The sequence below is a fragment of the Helicoverpa zea genome, chromosome 28, assembly GCF_022581195.2.
Source record: "Helicoverpa zea isolate HzStark_Cry1AcR chromosome 28, ilHelZeax1.1, whole genome shotgun sequence".
Lineage (NCBI taxonomy): Eukaryota > Metazoa > Arthropoda > Insecta > Lepidoptera > Noctuidae > Helicoverpa > Helicoverpa zea.
Genome location: NC_061479.1, coordinates 4,483,935 through 4,504,770, shown reverse-complemented (window position 1 = coordinate 4,504,770; position 20,836 = coordinate 4,483,935). Strand labels below are relative to the sequence as shown.

Here is a 20,836-nt window from a genome sequence, read left to right as displayed (position 1 = left end):
AAAGCATGACAGACAGACAGAGATACTTTCGCATTTATAATCTTAGTAGGGATTGTAATACTAGTCGTGTTTTTTCGGTTTCTCTTAACTTATTGAGCTACCATGTAGCTGTCGTCCATTTCACAAGCTTTTACATAACTTGCAAAATGTACCTATGTAAAATGTCTTGTCACTCAATTTTGAACCAAATGTCTTTAACGTATTGATCTGAAATTTTGTATACAATTTCAGTAGTTTTGGCATGGAAGCGCGACAGACAGACAGATTTACTTTCGCATAAATACCATTGGTAAGGATGGATAACGACTGCCAATTACTCCATTACATTTGTAATTCATTTTGATTTCCATTCCGACATTCAAGCACACGTTTATAACTTTTTTAATATTTCGCTGCTCTTCGAAAAGAACTTAAAACCTAGGTGATTTCCCTCATCTCAAATTCATTATTTCTAGCAAGACTCCTTATCTGTCAATCTGTAAGAATTTCCCAGTCAACATTGAACCTTATATTTTCGAGATAAAGTTTAAAATCTATTGAAGAATTTGGACAAATTGTAGCTCGTGCATTCTAGAACTTTCTGTGTCAAAAATGGACGAAGAACTAGAATTCAAGCCATTTCATGAGACATACAGAGTGATAACATTTTCTCTCTGTATCGCTATGATATATCCGAATCCTAGGACTGAGAAGTGGAGACTTTTCAGTATACGTAAGTACCTCTTTCATGATAATATTATAAAGAGTATTTTTTTTAAAGGCTTCAAAACTATTGAAGTTTTTCTACAGTTGGAAAATTACACTACACAGCCAGTCCGCAAGAAAATAAGCGTTGAGAGTATTATTTACACAAAGATAAACAGGCGTGTTTAAAAAGAGTCCGATTTCATTTTTTGTATAGGCAATGATTAGAATTAAAAAAAAACCTATTTTCCCAGAAAACATAATTTGGACCGGAACTGTTCAGTTTGAAATATGAACGTGAATGCATAGTCAACGTTTATTTTGTTGATGAATCAGAGCCTTGATATGTAAAGCTTTCTATTCGTTCTTCCTAACTCTTTCCTTATCTTACTAAAATATTTTATATTTTAACAGCAATACTCATAGCAACGGTGGCGCCAGTAGCGATCATGATCTTCCTAGATATGTACAAGTGCTGGACCAATGGCGATATTGTTAACATTATCAGACATAGCACTGTTGTCGGACCTTTCTTGGGCGGATTCTTTAAGGTAAAAAACTAAGACTATTACATCATACATTCATTTTCGCCGATACTGTGCTACTCCAGTAAATAGCTAGTATCACATTATTTATTTTAATTACGACCTTCCAATGCAAAATAAAGAGGTGTTTTTTGTTTATTACTACAATGTTTTGTTTATTGAGGCTCTGAAAGCATTGCTTTAGAAAAAAAATCACCGTTGGGAAGCTACACTATTCCTGATAGACTATGTTTTATCCGATCAGTAGGGACGTGGTGAAACTAAGTGAAACGGCGTGGATAAGCATCTTCACCAATATAATAATAACATTTATTGTTTGTTTGCACCCTTAAGGTACTGAAAGTATTGAACTGATTTGAAAAAATCTTTTACTGGTGGGAAGCTCCACTATCTCCACTATCCCCCCAGTAACAAAGACTATATTTTGTCTTTTTCGAGAAGAATTTTCGCTAGGACGGGGGTGAAACAGGTAGTTGTCCTCATTTTTTTTTTACTAGGAGTAAAAACCACCTCATTTACAGATGATTCTAATGTACCACAAACGCGTCCAAGCAAAGCAAATCCTAGACGAATTCGATAGAGACCACTACATGTTTAACACAGTCGCTGAAACTTACAAAGATATAGCGCGCGCTTCTATCAGGAACTGTCAAATATACAGGTGAGTATACACTACAACATTTTCTGGAGCATTTCTGAATGTAACGTTCTTGCGAATGGTACAATACAGCTTGGTTTCCAAAGAATTTCTAAGTAATGTAACCATCATCATCCTCCGAGCCTTTTTCCCAACTATGTTGGGGTCAGCTTCCAGTCTAACCGGATGTAGCTGGGTACTAGTGCTTTACAAGGAGCGACTGCCCTATCTGACCCCTTCAACCCAGTTAATCGGGCAACCCAATAGCCCTTGGTTAGACTGGTACAATACAGCTCGGTTTCCAAAGCTCACGAGTGTGCATTTACCAACATATCGTTGTACCTTGCGTTCATTCTTTTTTGAAATGTTGGACCTACAAGTTGCGTGTGCTGCGTTTAGCGTCGTGGCTCGGCGAAATGTTACACCAACACGCTCGACGAAATGTTATACCAATATGCTCGTTGGTTTGTAACAAAAAGGCGAGCGTGCTCGACGTTTAGTTCGTAAAAGGATGATACACTAGAACATTATCATGGAGCGGCTCGTTGTTCTGATACAAGTAAATGTGGTCTATACTAATATTATAAAGAGGAAAACTTTGTTTGTTTGTTTGGTTGTAATGGATAAACTCAAAAACTACTGGACCTATTTTAAATATTCTTTCACCATTAGAAAGCTATATTATCTGCGAGTAACATAGGCTATATTTTATCCCGGTGCGGGCAGTAGCTCCCACGGGACGCGGGTGAAACCGCGGGAAAACGGCTAGTAGTCTATACTCACCTTACAGCGAGAGACTCTGGGCATGCCTCGTGACGACGTGTGTCATGACGTTTCCAGTAATGGCTATAGTGTTGAATATTTATAACTTCATGTTTAAGTCTGAGCCTACTAAGTATATGATACATGATTTGGAAAAGCCGTTCTCTAAGGAGCCGGAGGAGAGATTTGAGTCGCCTTATTTTGAGGTAAAATTATAAAATGTTACTATTTTAATATATAGCCAGCAATATATTAGTGTAATTGTAAGAAGAAAAATGTAGGTATTTCAAAAGCTTCAAAGGGAGAAGGTTGCTTGTAATTCTGATGACAATATAATAATATGGTACTGTCGAACTGATCTGATGATGGAGACGGAAGATATGAACTGGAACTTCATGATGGAACATCGTATCATAGCTGTGTTTGGACTTGTTCGAAAAGTCTAACTAAATGATAGTAATTTTTAATACCTGGAAAGTAAACTATGTAAACCATTTCACGCTTTAGTTAGAGGCAGAAATAGTATGATCTTTTCCCAAATGTCAATCCTTCGTATACAACGTTAGTGACAATAAATAAATGGACATCTTCACGAACGACTATATTTTTGGATTTTACATACATTTAAAAAGCGTGTTTTTTCTTTTTAATTATTTCTTTAAAACCACAATATTTAAATTTCCAGCTACTATTCGTCTACATGTTCTACGCAGCTATACTATACGTAGTAAACTTCACGGGTTACGACGGCTTCTTCGGTCTATGCGTGAACCACGCGTGCCTGAAGATGGAGTTATACTGCAAGGCTTTGGAAGAAGCCATGATGGCTGATAAAGAGGAGGTCTATGGCAGGGTCATAGCTGTGATTAGAGAACAGTGTCGGATGTTCAGGTAAGATTGAGGGAGCTGATGTCCTCCTAGCCGATTATCGGCTACGGCGGCTGTTCTCATATAAGGAGATCAGCCAACTGCGCAGGACATATTATAGTGCACAAGCATTTGCTTGGACACAGGTGCACTCACTATTCCTTCACTCTCATAGCTCGATGGGACGGTAATCCGACACGACCCGAGAGAGATGCATATTTCTAATATAGTAAAATTACTTTACAGATATGTAGATTTGATTCAGGATACTTTCAACATATGGCTGGGAATTATATTTATAGCGACAATGATACAAATATGCACGTGTTTGTATCATATCACTGAGGTATGATTTTTTTTTTTTATTACAAATTCCAGCGATTAGCCCTGGTTTTGCATGGGTATAAATTATAACAATTTAGACGCGGTCTTCTTTTATTTTTTTTTTACTTTTCGGCCGACTGTGACAGGGGTGGACTGATTATTTTCTTTGTAATATTTTTGTGTATTTTTATTTCCTCAGGGATATGGTTTTGATATCCGTTACATGATATTCGTGTATGGAGCCGTGGTACACATTTACTTGCCTTGCCGTTACGCGGCTAAGTTAAAAGCTATGGTAAGCTATTCACTATTTAAGTGGGTAGTGGTAATCTGTTTAAAAGAAAGCTGGCTGTGGACTTCTTCCACAGATTTTCTTTCTCAGTCTTAGTTTAGGTTGCCTATCCACATTTTTAACTGACAAAAAAAAAACTCTGTTCGCCCTGGGGCTCGATTCTGCTAAGTTAATAATGTCAAAATTGAATCACAATAGCACTTTTAACCATAGCGGGCATTCTGCTACTAATAATAGGGGTTAAAGTATGAAATTGCCGATTTGTAATGAATATCTAAAGAACGAAAAAAAGAACTCTGAGGATCTAGACTGCACAAACTGTGTGAAAGAATTTTGTTCTGCCTCTTGGGAAGAAAACTTCTTGTCACGCAGATAATGGTCCAAATCACAAAAAAATGGTAGTCCGTTAGAGCAAGGTCTACTGAATATGGAGGAAGACGAATAGTTTCCAACTGCAGTTCCTGAAGAGTTAAAACGGTTTCTCTTGCTGTTTGAGGTCTCGCGTTGTCATGGAGCAATAACGGTGAAGGTCGATTCATGAGTCGTGGCTGTTTTACTGCTAATTTTTTCAACATTATTCGGTGTTCGGCTGGGTATCTGGGTAGTTTGACTAGGATCGGCTTTCACCGTCTCTCTTAATTCCTCGTTAATAACCTGTGAGGCGGTCTTCCTCGTGGCTCGTTCTTCAAGTCGAAGTTTCCACCACGAAAGCGTTTAATCCAAAATCGCACGGTGCGTTCATTAGCAGACACCTCTTCAAATGCAGCATTGATATTGCGGACTGTTTCTGCCGTTTACTTCCGCGTCGGAACTCATATTCAAAAATTACTCAAATTATCGATCTTTCTTGTTTATGTTGAATAGCAAAAATAATTGAACATCGATAATCAAATTATTCTCATTTTTTAAAAGAAGAACATCACAGAAACCATTTGAAAAAAGTTTCATTCGAAAACCTCAAACCATGAAGACTCTATGGCAATTCAAAAACCTACTAAATAAAACGGCAATTTCATACTTTAACCCCTAATATAAGACCGATTAAGATGCGGTTTTTAGTATAGTATTTCTCAGACATGGGAGAAGGTATTAGGTTACTGATATTGTAAATCAATATTGCATATTGTCTTACATTGTATACAAATTTCTATATCAAACAATATTTAAGGTTCTTCCAACCTACAGACAGACATGTGTTGCTGGGGAGTTTGTTGCGCCACTTCTTCTTCCCAGCAATAACACATAGGAAGTAGTGAAAGGTGGGCGTTTTGGGGGCTGTCTTATGTAAATTTCTGACGTTCAAAAAGTGCTGTCTTGCAGCCAAGTTTGAATAAATGATTTTTTCGGTTTTATTCATTATATTTAATGCTTTTTGTACATAATGTACAATGGCGGACTTAACACCTTAGGCATTCTCTAGCGGTCTACTTGGGTTGTGCAGAGAAAGCACAGTATTATTTTGAATAAAAGTTTCTTTGGTTTTCAGTCAATGGAAACCTCAAACCGTTTCTACTGCTCCGGCTGGGAGCGGGTGGATGACGAGCGAGTGAGGAAGATGATAGTGTTCATGATAGCGCGCGCTCAAGTGCCCAACGAGATCACCGCCTTCAACATGATGGCGTTTGATATGGAGCTGTTCTTATCAGTACGTAATGTTCACTCATAAATAAAATAATCTCTCTTCTGGTATTAATATAATAGGTACGTATGTGTTTTTATCATAACTACTCGTTCATGTAGAACATTTCTGTGAGAGAAGGGAGAGAAAAAAAGAGAGAAAGAAAAAAGAGGGGGAGGAAGGGAGATAGAGGAGAAGAGTCTGTGAGTGAACGAGGGATTTAAACATTTTTGCGCAAAATTATAACTTTTACCTATTAATATTAATGATACACATATTGTCTTTCTGTCTGTTTCAGATACTACAAACATCATACTCAATGTTTACCCTGCTGAGATCGTAAAGCCGTTTACTTATTGAAATCGTTCTACTTTTAGCACTTAACATTATTTTAATATACAACACATATTTGTTTATGTAATGTAATGCACTTAAAGATTAAAAAGTAGAATATGAAGCGCTTAAAGATTGGTTTTATTCGTTTTTTTTTGTTTGTAAAGATGGCGACAGCCGAGAGCTTCTGCAGATTCTCTGGGTGGAAGTCGCTACATACACATATCTACTACAACTTGTACATACTACTATACAGGGTTACTGGTAAGTAGACCGCATCCTTTCAGGAGGTGATAGTATAGGTCAATACGGACAAATTTGACCCTGGGATACACTGGGCAAAAGTTAACCCGTTTCAAGATAATCGAATTTTAAGATCTTTTCTTTACAAGTCGTCTAGGTACACGTATACATTTTTATTACTAGTTAAAAGTCTCGTTTTTGCGGATTTTTGTGTGTTTTGTGGCTTTTTGGATAGCCATATAAATGTAGATGTTTTTTAAGTATTCTGCACAAAAAAATGAAAAGTAATATTTTTGAGAAAATATCTACTAAAAAAGTAATTTCTGTTCGCTATAATTTCCTCTGAGATTTGTACAGTTTTATGGTTTGTTATTATGAAATGATTCATCTTCTATCCAAAAACAAACAAAAATCCACAAAAATGAGACTTTTAACTAATAATGAAAAGTTATACGTGTACCTAGACGACTGATCTTGAAATTCGATTATCTTGAAACGGGTTAACTTTTGCCCAGTGTATCCCAGGGTCAAATTTGTCCGTATTGACCTATACTATCACCTCCTGAAAGGATGCGGTCTACTTACCAGTAACCCTGTATACTATACAGACATAGCTACATATACATATCAACTACAGCATATACATATCAAATACAGACAAACTCACCGCCGCATTAGTATGATAGAAGAAGTCGTGCAGAATATAGAAGATGGAAGTCTCCGAGAGAATGAGTTTCTGCAGATTCTCTGGGTGGAAGTCGCCACACACATATATCAACTACAGCTAATAATACACAAACAAACTTACCGCAGCATTAGTGTGATAGAAGAAGTCGTGCAGAATATCGAAAATGGAAGTCTCCGAGAGAATGAGTTTCTGCAGATTCTCTGGGTGGAAGTCGTGTCCGTACATATCGACTGCTGATAAGAATATGGACTCCATTTGGTTGTGACGTAGCTCGTAGGCTGGTTGGTGAGCTGCGATTAGCACCTGGGAAGAAAAATGGTTGGTTTTTAGCCAATTGCGGTAAAAAAGGGTCGTGTTTTAAAGGCTTTTTCAACTGCAATATTGATTAAAGTTCGTTTTATTGATTAATATTAGTATTAGCAAAAAAATATAGTTTTATTTTGAAATACACACAATACTAATTTACATTACGTGTAAGAAAAATTATCTGCAGTTGGCAACAATACATCATAATACATATTACAAAAAAAAGTAAAATACGTGTTTAAGTATGTTTGTTTTCGTATGTTTTCAAACACCTGTCTAACTAACGTCTGTGTTTTTTTTTAAACACTGAAATTGTTTACTATACCATGTTTTTTCTACCCTTAGGTAATTCTGTTGGTCTAATAGCTGACCCTGCCATTGGATATTTTCGATCATTAAAATGTCAAATATTATGTTTAAAAAAGTAAATAACAACTAATTTACCTGTCTAGCTCTCAAAGCGACTCGGCTGTGTTCGGCTCTATGTAGAGAAGTCAACTCATTGAGGGTAGTCGCCAATTCATCTGTGAGACCCGGCTCGTTCGACCAGAGGTGGTCGATGAGTAGGGTTACCTGTGTAAAAAATAAACAATTAATGGTAAGTTGACAGTTATTACTCAAGAGAATAAAATTTATTTGCAATTCAGAATAACATCTACAAAATAAATAATTATCCGTTTTCTTAAAGAAACTGTAAACTGTGAATTGTCACGTAATTAAAAAAGAAAATAACAGTTGTTTTAAGAAAAAAATGGATGTTCATATGCTGGGTGAATGTGGGCCTGAATGTTACAAGTTACTGAACACTATATATTTAATACTGAAGACAATATTATACTTTTTTTTATTACGTATTTTGAGAAAACTGATGTTTATGTTGTCACTGAAATTGGGCTTTAAGTACATAACTTATAACTGATGAGCATTAAATTAATCAAGATTTTATGTTTAAAATAAAGATATAATTTAGGAGCATTGCAATAGCATATAATTTAGATGGAATCTCGCCATTATAATTTCGGACATAGAAAACGAAACTTACCAACAAATTCTTCTTAGCCACTTGGTTGTGAGAGAATATAATATTAGACACTGCTTGCATATCGTCCTTATGACGATCTCTTAGAGCCACAACGCATTTATCGTATGACCCTAAAACAATAAAATAAAAACATTAATTATTTGAATACTTATCTGTCGAAAGCGGATGAGGCATATTAAAACAAGTTTCGCTCTTTCAAGTTTGCTTTGCTGCGGTAAAACATCTGTAACTTATATAAAAACATATTGATTTCTGACACTAACTAAAATATCTACATACAAAAATGTCAATAACATACAGGGTGGCCCATCCATAGGCGTCCAAAAGAAAAATTTAGAAGCTCTATGCTATGGGGTATCCGAATCACCCCCATGTATGTTCAGCGATTTTTTGTAGTTTAGGAGCTAGAATTGTTTTTAATTTTTTTCCGTAATTTTAATTTCAACATTGTTTTTTATATTTTACCTTTTTTTCCTAACGTTTACAGATGTTTTTTTTTTGTAATTAATCATCATGATAATAGCTAACACCTGAAAAAAGCAGTTTGGCTAAACATTCTAGAACTTACATATAATTTTATCTGAAGTTCAAAATTACTGTTGGAGTTCAGTAGCCAAAACTGTTAAGGGCTTAAAAAAAAATAATAAGGGGTTTCTAAGCAGGTTTCTAATTTTGAACTGTAAACGTTAGGAAAAAAAATATAAAATAGAAAAAACAATGTTGAAATGAAAATTACGGAAAAAAATTAAAAACAATTCTAGTTCCTAAACTACAAAAAATCGCTGAACATACATGGGGGTGATTCGGATACCCCATAGCATAGAGCTTCTAAATTTTTCTTTTGGACGCCTATGGATGGGCCACCCTGTATACCGGAGGTGTCGTTCATAATCACATTAAATTCTATCACATGTACTTCATGATATTCTATAGCGAATTGTAAAAAAAATAACATAATCCATTCAGTGGTTTAGCCACAGGACTCATTTTTCGTTTTCATAATTTACAACATCATGTGTAAAGCAGAGATAAAGTTAGGAGTATCGAATGTTTTGATCAGTTGACAGCTGTCAGTTTTCAAGGGAGAATTTCCGTTGTTTGTAATGACTGACTTTTATATGGTGTTCTAATTTTCGCACATTTTTATTCTATTTACTTTGTTTGAAAAAAATTTATTTTTTTATTTTTACGTATTTTTCTTTTTTCTTTGTTATAATCGACATATATTAACCAGTATATTAACGCATTTCATTTAATGTGATTATGAACGACACACCCGATATAGTTATGTGTAACTAAAATATCAAGACGACCAACACCTTAGTCTGTTCGTGACCATGGATGCTGTAAAGGATACGAAACGACAGGAATAAATAATATTAATACAATCTCTAACAGTAGTTTCATTTATGTAAAAAAAAAATCAATTTCTCTGCACTGTCATTTTAATAAAAATAAAATTTGACAAATCTACTTTAAACACGATTTGAGAACCGCTAAATGATTTTTCCACATTTAAACAGATGTTGTGTAACTTTTACGATTCCATGATGCTGTAAAGGGTCCGAAACGTAGGGATTAAGAAAATGTAAACTCACCCAGTTGGAAGTTACTCTCTACTTGGTAGTATTGCTTGAGTAGATCGTGAACAGCTGCCTTCATTCTACCACGAATGCCATTCCTATGGAGAAGCAATATAAATAATAATATAATCAAAAGTTTAGTATAGATAGTTCAACTCAGATTTGCGCGCGGCCCTATGTGTGCGTCGGCTTGTAAATAAACAACTTTCATTCGTGTGACAGCGATGTCGTCCGAGCATGACGTGTTCTTATCGCTTTTTGTTATGGGTACAGTCGTTTACGAAAATGTCTAGTTCTTCACGGAGAAAATTTTTTGAAAAGGTAGCGTTTCAAAAAATTGAAACAACATTTAAAGCTTTTTATTATTACATTTTACAGTTTTTCATTATTTTCTCATACGTTTTTTTCAAATTGACATTGACAATATCTAAGAAATAAATGAGGTGAAATATCTAAGATGAATTAAATACTCCTTACATATTTTCTAGCTCGGGGTACGCGGACAATAAATAAAAGTGTGGACTAAGAATGTAAAAAGACGTATAATCTATTAAAGAGGAAAACTTTGTTTGTTTGGTTGTAATGAATAGGCTCAAAAACTACTAGGCCGTTTTTAAAAATTTTTTCACCATTCGAAAGCTACGTTATCCACGAGTAACATAGGCTATATTTTATCCCCGTACGGGTAGTAGTTCCCACGGGACGCGGGTAAAACCGCGGAAAAACGGTTAGTCTAGTATAATAATGTAAACAAAATGTGTGGGGAATTTTAAAAAATTATATTGCTTCGCATAATGTCGACCAAAATAAGACGGAAATAATGAAACTCATAAATGAACGTTTAAGTCAAATTGATGAAGGGATGTTGGGTAATACTTGTCGACATGTACAAAAGAAAAAAGAAGAATAATATAGACATTTTGACATGGAGTCAAAATTTATAATTGACCTTGGTGAGAGTAGCGAATCCGAAAATTCATCGTTTGATTTATCAAGTACCTAGCTATTCAGAATCATTATAAATAAATAAACATTAAATTACGTAATAACTGTTTTTCTTTAAACAGCCTTATAAAACCCCTAAATAACTGTATTTGTACCCGACTGTACCTCTTGTCACGCACACAAAGTCACTGTATATGTACAAGGGTTACCCACACATAAGGCCGCGCGCAAGACTGAATTGAACTTACTATAATAAATGAGACATCTAATTATTCTTCTTCCGCGGCGACAGTTCTTAAATGATAATTATAGTGATGTTACTTATCAACATTTTATCGATTATTTTATATCGATACGAATCAGTTGGCAAAGGAAATTTTTAATCGATTCTGTAGCGACAATTTCTACTGACGCAAGTCAATTTTCTGTAATTCTTTATATTCCTAATTATTTTATTTATTTAGTTTATTATCATATTTTCGCTCTCATCTATGTTTAGTGTCGACAAAAAGTTTGTCCAGAATTTCACCATTGCTTCCATGTAATCCTCTAAGTACAAACCTGCATTAAACTTACTATAATCTATACTAATATTATAAAGAGGAAAACTTTGTTTGTTTGTAATGAATAGGCTCAAAAACTACTGGACAGTTTTTAAAAATTCTTTCGCCATTCGAAAGCTACATTATCCACGAGTAACATAGGCTATATTTTATCCCGGTACGGGCAGTAGTTACCACGGGACGCGGGTGAAACCGCGGGAAAACGGCTAGTATTAGTTAGTATATAAACAAGATATACTCACCTATATCTCTGTACCAAAACAACGAGTGCTTGTGTGCTCATGAAGAACACATCTCGGTCTGCCCTCTTAGCTAGAGATGCTGCGTGGCTGTAACAAAAATATATCGATATTTAGACAACACATTAATTGGTACTTTGATACTTTTATACCTATACTAGCGACCCGCTCCGGCTTCGCACGGGATAACGGTATTGCCCTACTATTTAATGTATGCTATTATACATATAAACTCTTTAATCACTCTATCTATTAAAAAAACCGCATGAAAATCGGTTGCGTAGTTTTAAAAATTTAAGCGTACAAAGGGACATAGGGACAGAAAAAGCGACTTTGTTTTATACTATGTGGTGACTTTCTTTTCGTATTCTTAACAATCTTTACATCTTTGAACAGTGAGTTCCACCATTTAACTGTTTATAAAGATATCCAGATCATAACCAGTCTTGTACTTGGCGCTCATAGGTCAAATCGGTAATTTGACAACTTAAAATGGTTCCGCTATCGTCACAGTTAAATGCTGCCATTTCAACATCATCATCTCAGCCATAGGACGTCCACTGCTGAACATAGGCCTCCCCCTTAGATCTCTGCAATTTACTCTAATATTTTATAATCATTTAAAAACCACACAAGACCCTGGTTCTCTGCATATGGTTAGACTGGAAGCCGACTCCAACATAGTTGGGAAAATGCAGTGTGCATCGGAGAGTAAGTTATTGTAATGCGAGTGATCTCTCTCCGGTGGTGTCAGAATGTCGTCCCGTCGCGCAGATATCGCTGTGTCTGCGCAAATGCTTGTGCACTATAATCTGCCTGCGCAGTTGGCTTCTTCTTCTTGGCGAGTCGATGGCAACTTAAATTTTGGAGGCCCAATATTTCGCTACGCATACGGCATTGTCAGTAGCGTTATAAAGGTCATCCACTATGCTGCTGGCGGGGCATAGTGGGCAGCATAGAAGGTGCCGCATGGTTTGTGGTATGGCACCACACCCGCAGCTATTGTCGTCAGTGTAGCCCCACTTACATAGGTTTTCCCTGCACCTGCCTACCTGTGCACGTAGCCTGTTAAGAGACTTCAATACAGGCCACGGTTGGTCGTAACCTGGTGGAAGCCGTTCCACGGGTGGAAGGAAGTCAGGCAGAGCAAGTTCGATGCGACATTGTTCGATGCGGGTCTTAGGAGCATCATTAACTGGGGCTACACTGGCGAGGAAACTGTTCCTGCTTTTTAGTCGGCTGCGCGGTGGTCTAGCGCCATGTAGCGGATGACGTTGGTCCGTTTCTAGGCGCATTTTTTCCAGGGAGGCAGCCACGTTCCTGCGTACCGCTGGGGGTGCGATTCCGGCGAGTGGATATAGCATTTGAACCGGTGTTGGTTTGAGACAGCCTGTTATTATTCTACACGTCTCATTAAGAGCTACATCCACCCCCTTTGTGTGCGTGGAGCGACGCCAAACCGGGCAAGCATATTCACCGGCAGAAAAACATAATGCTAATCCAGTGGTACGCAGGACATTCGGGGCAGCACCACATTTGGAGGTGGTTAGACGTCGCAGGAGGTTATTACGGCTGAACACTTGGCTGATCTGCTTATATGAGAACCAGCTGCCGTGGCCGATAATCGGTTAGGACATTGATAAAAAGGCTAGGCATATAATAACTTACTGGTCGATAACACTAGCTATCTGTTGGCTAGGGAACTGCGCTAGCACACTGGTGATGTTTCTCTCGTATAACGCCATCAGTTTGCGGACTTTCTTTTCCACCGCTATCGGAATTCGACCGGAGGTTGATGATAGGACCTGTAAAAAAATGTATACATTTTTAATTTTATTTTTGAATTTGAATTTACAGTATTTTTGAGTAAATAAGAGCTTCTACATATTGTACAATTTTAGGAGGCCGATAGTTTGTTTAGGCTCATAAATCAGTAGGTATGAAGATATATGCACACATTACAAAGATCAGGTATTTAGCCGGTGTATAACCGACTGAAAACGTGGATAGGAATCAAGACTTTCTTTGAAAATAATTGCCAATCATCGGGTAAACTGCCATCTAAGAAATAGGGATCAGCAAGATCGAACATTTTGTACGATAATTTTATCTGTCATAGAAAAAGACGGTAAACCGAAGCTGTGGTAGACCAGCTGCGGGATTCTCCACGCCAGTTACCGCGGCCCTGGTACACTGTGGGCTCCAGAAGGAACATGGTGGGATGCAGTCAGTAAGAATCTGACACTCCCTCATGCTGCACCCACAGAGGGTCAAGTTCCCCACAAAAAAAAGTACAACAGCAACATGTGATTTTTATAGAAGTTTCCAAGTTAATTCCTTACCTCTTGCAGTTCTAACAAAGGCAGTGATGGATCACGTAGACTCTGCATGAATTTCTCCACCACCTCTCGGAGACGAGGAGTATTGTATGGCTCTGGGAGACAGTAACCTGGTGGAAGAGAGATTAAAATACATGATTGTAGTGTTGAAAAGAAGGTTAAAGTTAGAATAGTTGAAAGTTTTCGCATATTTTAGAGGTTATCTAAGCTGAAATTGTGAAATATTTAAGCCAATATGAACGCAACAAATACTTGGTCATTTAGTTGTTGGTTTGAGTCAAATATAGAAAGAATCACGTGCATTAAATGATCAATAACAAGAGGATTTAATCTGTATTACGTTCGTAAATGCAGTCATTTTAGCTGAGAAAAGTTACACACAACTGAATAGTTATCAAGACGTTTTATGTTCTATTTTCTATATAGAAATACTTCAAATCTTTATTTATTCTAAATTCATATTAAAAAAATATACAAGTTCTTTCCAAGCTTTTTGTCATCACTGAACATTGCAGGAATCGCTGCAGAGAAACGCATTCTGGTTATCAGCGGGTTGCGGGGGTGTTAAACAAGTTGTCTTACGAAAACTATCAATCTATATATATAAAAATGAAACCCGCTTTCCGTTGTCACGACATAACATGAAAACGGCTTGACCGATTAGGCTGAAAATTGGAAGGGAGGTAACTTAGACGGGAGAAGGTTTTAGGATAGTTTTTGTCACCATCCGGCTACGGGACGCGGGTGAAATCGCGGGCGAAAGCTAGTAAATAACAAAAGTACATACCTTGCAAAGTATTCTCAAGCACAGCTCTATACTTGTTGTGCGCATGGTTGAGCTTCTCCGACAGGTTCTGATTGTCCTCGATCGGGAACTGACCCTTGTACGGGACGGCGGTGGTCACCAGAGACGGGTCATCCAGTTCTGTGGGGAAAATATTATTATTGTTGACATTTATTTATTCAATTGATAAGTAGAAAAAGATGGATAGGGCTACGATGACAGAATCTTCCTCATAATACACGCCGTTTCAAGGAGTTAACAAAGTCACAGCTGCAAGGGTCGATTGATCATAAGGCTAAGCAACGCTTGACGCGTTCGGTTCGAGGATAGGTGACCATCTTGTTATGACGAGTTCTTCCATGTTTCGGAAGGCACAATAAACTGTGGGTCCCGGGTGTTATTTCTGATAACCAGTCTTACTAAGAGCTATCGGGTTGCTTGGGTAACTAGGTTGAGGAGGTCAATGGACAGTCAGTAGGTCGTTTGTGTGTGCGCGTGTGTGTATGTTTGTTAGGTACTTCTTCACGCTCAAACTGCTGAACAGATTTCGATGATACTTGTTAAATATAAGAGCCTTCATTTTAACCACAAAAAAAATCGAACTTACGATCTCCCTGTCTTGGAAAGTCAGTTAAAAATAAAATAAATATCTTCTAAAACTTACCCAGTGTACCGATCATAGCACCCATATCTAGCACAGCACCAGAGCGAAGGATCCACGTCACCTTGCCAGATTCCGGTGCAGCTAGAGTCATCACCATTTTCATTACCTGGTGATTAAATAATACAGTTTAGCTTATGGTGATTGAAAGTAAGGAATTTTAAAAGGAATATTGATTCAAAACGGTTCAGAGATATAGATTGACAAAAATACACTAGGTTAAGCAATACTTGATGTTGTCAGTTCGTGGATGGGTGACCAACGACGTCATACGCAACGAGTTGCTTCGTATTTCGGAAGGTACGTAAAATTGGTGAATGGTGGCTTTTTGAAAGATCTTTGGCAGTCGTTACGGGGAGTCAGAGTATGATGAACGGTCAGTTATATAGTTGCCCGGATAACTGAATTGAGGAGGTCAGATAGGAAACCGCTCCTTGTAAAACACTGGTGCTCAGCTGCATCCGGTTAGACTGGAAGCCGGCCCCAACACAGTTGGGACAAAGGCTCGGATGATGATGATGATGATAACTTACGTACAAACCTACTAGCATTTTAAGTCAATATCACTCTCTATTATTTGTGCTACAAACCTCAATTTCAGCATAGGGTTGTCCCTTATCCACATGTCCGCCATCTTCAACGAGAGTATTAATCAGTTTGCCGGCAGATGGCGCTCGTAACTTTGAAGGATCTTTTTCTTTCTCAAAGACAACCATTTACTCAAGTTTTATATACAGTTTTCTGCTATTGACAGTAACTTGTAGACAGATATGGTGAAACTATAAGCAACTTTAGACTTATGTTCATATAGAGAAGGAATTTTCTCTTAATAAAGGCGACCATTATAGACCTCTTTAAGTCGACATTTGTTCAATATACTTATTGTCCTTCACCTATATCATATTTGAACCACAAAAAACATCTTTTTTTGCCAAAAAGCGGATAGATTACAGACCTCACTAAGTCGACATTTCTTGAAGATATTTAGACCCCTAGAAAGTCCAAAATATTAGCATTATATCTGCTACAAACCTCAATCTCCGCATAGGGTTGTCCCTTATCCACATGTCCGCCATCTTCAACGAGAGTATTAATCAGTTTGCCGGCAGATGGCGCTCGTAACTTTGAAGGATCTTTCTCTTTCTCGAAGACTACTGTTTGGTTGCCGATGACAATTCTGTATTTGTCCACTTCATCACGAAGATAGGTGGTGTAGGAAGCTCCGTCGATTGAGAGTAGCATGCCTGGGAAAGAAAGAAAGGTTAGTGGGAATGGAAAGTGGAAGGAATTGTCCACTGTGGAAAATTATATGGACTTAGCTTTGACCCTCGTTTCGGGAGAACCACTTCCCGCGCTTGGATAAAAAATAGATAGCAAGACACGTTTTTCGTCTTCACTTGTATTTGTATACAAGAAAATACCTACATAATCTACTTTTGAACTGGTCACCTCATGTTAATTATTATAAAATTCAGTCTACTTGGTCTACTGGGATCAAATAAACTTTACCTAAATTGGTCATCTACACATTTTTCAGGACTACTTCCCCACTGGTCTGTTCGGTCTACTTGTTATACTCAGACCAGTAAGCAGTCTGTCTGTTGTAGTCGTTTATCTGGTTATTAATCTGCTCTCGCCACCGCTCTATTTCAAGCACGGTCTACCTGGTCTACTGGTCTTGTTGGTCTACTAAGCCTTATATTCTGCCTGCTATATAATTTAACTCATCTATTCATCCACTATCCCTACCACTATTTTTTATCGCATGGTCTACTCAGTCTACTTGGTCTACCGGTCTACTCACCGCCATCAGTAAGCTTGTGCACCTCCATCTCCTTGAAGCTGCCGTTCATAGCGAGGAAGTAGGAAGTCGGGCCGGACTTGGTGGCCGACACCTTGTACTTGGAGCCAGAGTGGATCAGCTCCACTTCTACGCAGTTGGATAAGGCACTGGACCCTTGGATTTGACCCCTGGAGACGATAAAAATTATTAATAAATCATACTTATCAGTTCTATATGTTATTGTTATATACAACCTCTAGCTTCAACCAGCGGTTTCATCCGTTGCCAAAGGAAGTACTCCCGAACATGGCTAAAAACTGGCCTATATCTTATTCTGATATATAAACTTATTCCCGCCAATTTTCATAAAACTCCATCCAGAGCTAATAACGTGACTTACAAACACATCCATACACATTGAACAACTTTTTTTTTGTAAATTCTTTTATTTATTTATATAACTTTATGCAATCATACAATTACAAATGCGCAATTACAAATCCTCATACAATTTTATTTATAGGAAACTGACACATTATTTTATAGTAATGTTCTAGGTGTTATATGTATTTATAACTATGTATATAATATGTAGCTATAGCACCCATAACACAAGTTAGCTAATTAACTTACCAAGAGGCTAACCGACCGCGTGTAAAAAGGTCCGATAATGATTTATTCTGGTGATGAAACTGATAGATATATGACTTACTTCTCAAGTGCACTCTTAAACTCCTGGAAGTTGGCGGTGATGTACGCGTCAGCAATGAGGATAGACCCGCAGATCACGCCCAACATAATATCCGGCTTCTCTGATTGCATCTGCGTAAAATAAATAGTATTTTTATTAATAACGTCTCATGGCAGCTACTTCTAGCACTGGATAAAGAAAAGCCCGTATTCAACGAAGATAGTGTAGTTTCAGTTAACAGTGAAAGACTTATCCAAATAGGTTCAGTTCAAGGATAGGCAATGCTTGACATGGTCGGTTCGTAAATAGGTGACTCGTGAATCTTGTCATGACGAGTTCTTCCGTGCCTTCCGAAAGCACGAAAAATTATTTGTTATTTTATTTGAACGCCTTCTGCACTCGTTACGAGTAGTCAGAAGCCCGACAGTCTGACAACAAGTCTCACAAAGAGCATGGATGCTCGGATACCTGGGTTGTATTATATGTCAGTTGGGCAGTCTGATACATCCGGTTAGAATGGAATCCGACCCCAACATAGTTGAGAAAAGACTCGGATGACTTCTTAACAATCTTTACATGTTTCATTCTAGATTTTTCGTCGATATAGCGTGATCAGATACTCCGGTCTACTCAGTCTACTGGTCTACTGCGTGTACTCACCCTCTCAGCAATAAGCGCGTCCAGCCAGGCGGTGTCGATGTCATTGTTCTGGAAGGCGCCAGTCTCCAGTAAAGTGATCAGATACTCCACAGTGGTACGGAAGTCACCTCGGATGCTGAGCTCTTTGAGAGCTATCACCAAGTTTCTGTAAAAGATTAAAACAACATTTTATCACTGTAAAGAATATTTCAAACGAAAGAAAATAGAAAATGTGATGACACTTTTTAGCTGTTGATCTTTTTCACTTGTCACAAATACACAATTTATGGCACCGAAAAGAAGAAGACCCTGGTCTACTCGTTTACTGGTCTACTCACTCTCTAGCCTGTTCCCTGGTCTCGCCCCAAGAGAAGCAGTGACCGAACTGTGAGTCAGCGAACTCGTGCAGACCACCTGATGCTGCCACGCTGAAGTAGCCCCACACGTTTTTCGAAGACCTGAAGTTCAGCTCCTGTACTGTTCCTGAAGATGGCTTGAATCCTAGCAGAAGAAAATATGATTTTTAACCAGACAATTTGTGACAGGCAAAATACAATAAAAACGCTAAAAATATGTACATGAAAGTTTAAAACAATTCACGTATGGAGGTCCAGAATATTAATTTCATATGAGTTTGATGAAACTCGGCAGGAATACAGCTTACATATCGGATAACATATGGGCAAAATTTAAAGCTAGTACAAAATATTTATATGTATTTTATACGCCAATATTAGTACATGTTTTATTACGTCTGACAACCAGTTTCACCCGGCACGGGTTGTCCAAGCAACTGGGCTGAGGAAATCAGATAGGCAGTCGCTCCATATGGCACATTGGTACTCAGCTGTATCCAATTAGATTGGAAGCCGACCCCAACATATTTTCAAAAGGCTAGGCAGATAATGACTTATATTCATTTCATACTCTGAATTTTTTGTAAAATTTTTATTATGTTGTGGTCTGTGACCGTCTATGTATGTATGTGTGGCAAAATAATTTTTTTTTTTTTTTTTATTTATTTATTGGTAATATGGTTGGCATCTTCGTCTTTTACAAGACTTACCTTCATCAGGGTTTTCAGAAGTGATTCTAGCAGCGATGACATGACCCCACGGGGACGGGCGCTGCTTGGGCTCGTCGAACTCTATCTGAGACAGACCCCACGGCGACTCTCCGTATAGCAGACGGATGTCTTTTATGTGGTATAGAGGCAGACCCATGGCGATCTATAGGGAAAGATATGGTAAGGTAAGTTTTTTGAGGGTGTCTTCAGTAGACTATGGTCTACTCGTTCACTAAGGCACATTTTCACACATAAACATATTTTTTTTCTTAAAACCACTGCTCACTTTGAGAGAACCGAATGTTTCGTGCATTTGATTGATGATGAATGAATGATTCTATCCTAGCAGCGATGACGTGACCTGATATACTAGGCTTTTTTGGTCTAACCACCATTTTTGGCCTGTCTCTGTTTGATCCTTTAGGCTTCTGTCTTTTAGGACATATCGGTCTACTCTCGATTTCTTGGTCTTCTTGGTCTTTTGGTCTACTCATTCTTTCAGTCTTTAAGTCTCCTTGGTCTGCTGGTCTACTAACCTGCAACTGCGCAGCAGGCAGGTTGACGTCAGCCACCATCTCAGTGCAGGGATGTTCCACCTGCAGCCGGGGGTTCAGCTCCAGGAAGTAATAGGCACCTGTCGCGGGCTCGTACAGGTATTCCACCGTACCTGCTGACACGTAGCCCACCATTTTCGCTAGACGTACTGCGGCCTGGAATATTAATTTATTTTAGTAAACTGTGTTCGAGAACGCATTTGGATGACTTCTATGTATCTTTATATTACTACTATCTAACATTAAACGTCTTCCTCTCTTCTAATTATTGCTGTGCCCATCAGGGTCCATAATTGTGACCATTATTTTATATTTTTCACCTTATGTACATACATTGTGGAATGCAAAAAACGATATGATATGATTTCTTAGCTCAGCTATGTAACAGCTATTGATTTAAGGTTAAGCAACACCACAAGTTAACAACATAACAAGTTACTCTGTTAACATTTGAACATCTTTGGCAGTAGTTACGGGTAGGCGGCAGCCAGAAAGTCTCACAACCAGTCATTGATTGCCCGGATAAGTAGATTGAAGAGGTCAGATAGTCAGTCACTCCGTGTGGCACACAGGTACTCAGCATCCGCTTAGACTAGAACCTAACCTGAGTATAGTTAGGAAAACGCTAGAGAGATTATGAAGACGAGT

General features: G+C 37.9%; 2 protein-coding genes across 3 annotated transcripts in view; one reads left to right on the top strand and one right to left on the bottom strand.

Moving 5' to 3' along the window:
- Nucleotides 1-20,836, bottom strand: part of LOC124643783 (acetyl-CoA carboxylase) — an 89,672-nt gene that overhangs the window by 26,721 nt on the left and 42,115 nt on the right. For both annotated transcript variants that reach the window (XM_047182876.1, XM_047182878.1), the window contains 16 exons: nt 20,171-20,344; nt 19,635-19,797; nt 18,907-19,069; nt 18,590-18,734; nt 17,951-18,060; nt 17,260-17,426; nt 16,488-16,699; nt 15,459-15,564; nt 14,798-14,935; nt 14,014-14,120; nt 13,340-13,476; nt 11,675-11,761; nt 9,940-10,022; nt 8,342-8,451; nt 7,744-7,872; nt 7,114-7,296 (listed from right to left, as the gene is read on the bottom strand). In XM_047182876.1, the coding sequence (XP_047038832.1) occupies nt 7,114-7,296; nt 7,744-7,872; nt 8,342-8,451; nt 9,940-10,022; nt 11,675-11,761; nt 13,340-13,476; nt 14,014-14,120; nt 14,798-14,935; nt 15,459-15,564; nt 16,488-16,699; nt 17,260-17,426; nt 17,951-18,060; nt 18,590-18,734; nt 18,907-19,069; nt 19,635-19,797; nt 20,171-20,344 (2,214 nt within the window). The remainder of the gene's footprint in view (nt 1-7,113; nt 7,297-7,743; nt 7,873-8,341; nt 8,452-9,939; nt 10,023-11,674; nt 11,762-13,339; nt 13,477-14,013; nt 14,121-14,797; nt 14,936-15,458; nt 15,565-16,487; nt 16,700-17,259; nt 17,427-17,950; nt 18,061-18,589; nt 18,735-18,906; nt 19,070-19,634; nt 19,798-20,170; nt 20,345-20,836) is intronic.
- On the top strand, nt 498-6,115 carry LOC124643784 (odorant receptor 85c-like). The gene is made up of 9 exons (XM_047182879.1): nt 498-712; nt 1,099-1,235; nt 1,751-1,890; nt 2,657-2,834; nt 3,314-3,519; nt 3,742-3,841; nt 4,019-4,114; nt 5,598-5,756; nt 6,028-6,115. Exons 1-9 carry the CDS (start codon nt 592-594, stop codon nt 6,070-6,072), a joined length of 1,182 nt encoding a protein of 393 aa, XP_047038835.1. The 5' UTR covers nt 498-591; the 3' UTR covers nt 6,073-6,115.

Bases quoted from the DNA above. Each gene is read 5' to 3' on its own strand.
- LOC124643784 (XM_047182879.1), top strand. From the start codon at position 592: ATGGACGAAGAACTAGAATTCAAGCCATTTCATGAGACATACAGAGTG. The intron at 713-1,098 runs GTAAGTACCTCT...ATATTTTAACAG, and splicing joins GTGGAGACTTTTCAGTATAC to CAATACTCATAGCAACGGTG. The intron at 3,520-3,741 runs GTAAGATTGAGG...ATTACTTTACAG, and splicing joins GAACAGTGTCGGATGTTCAG to ATATGTAGATTTGATTCAGG.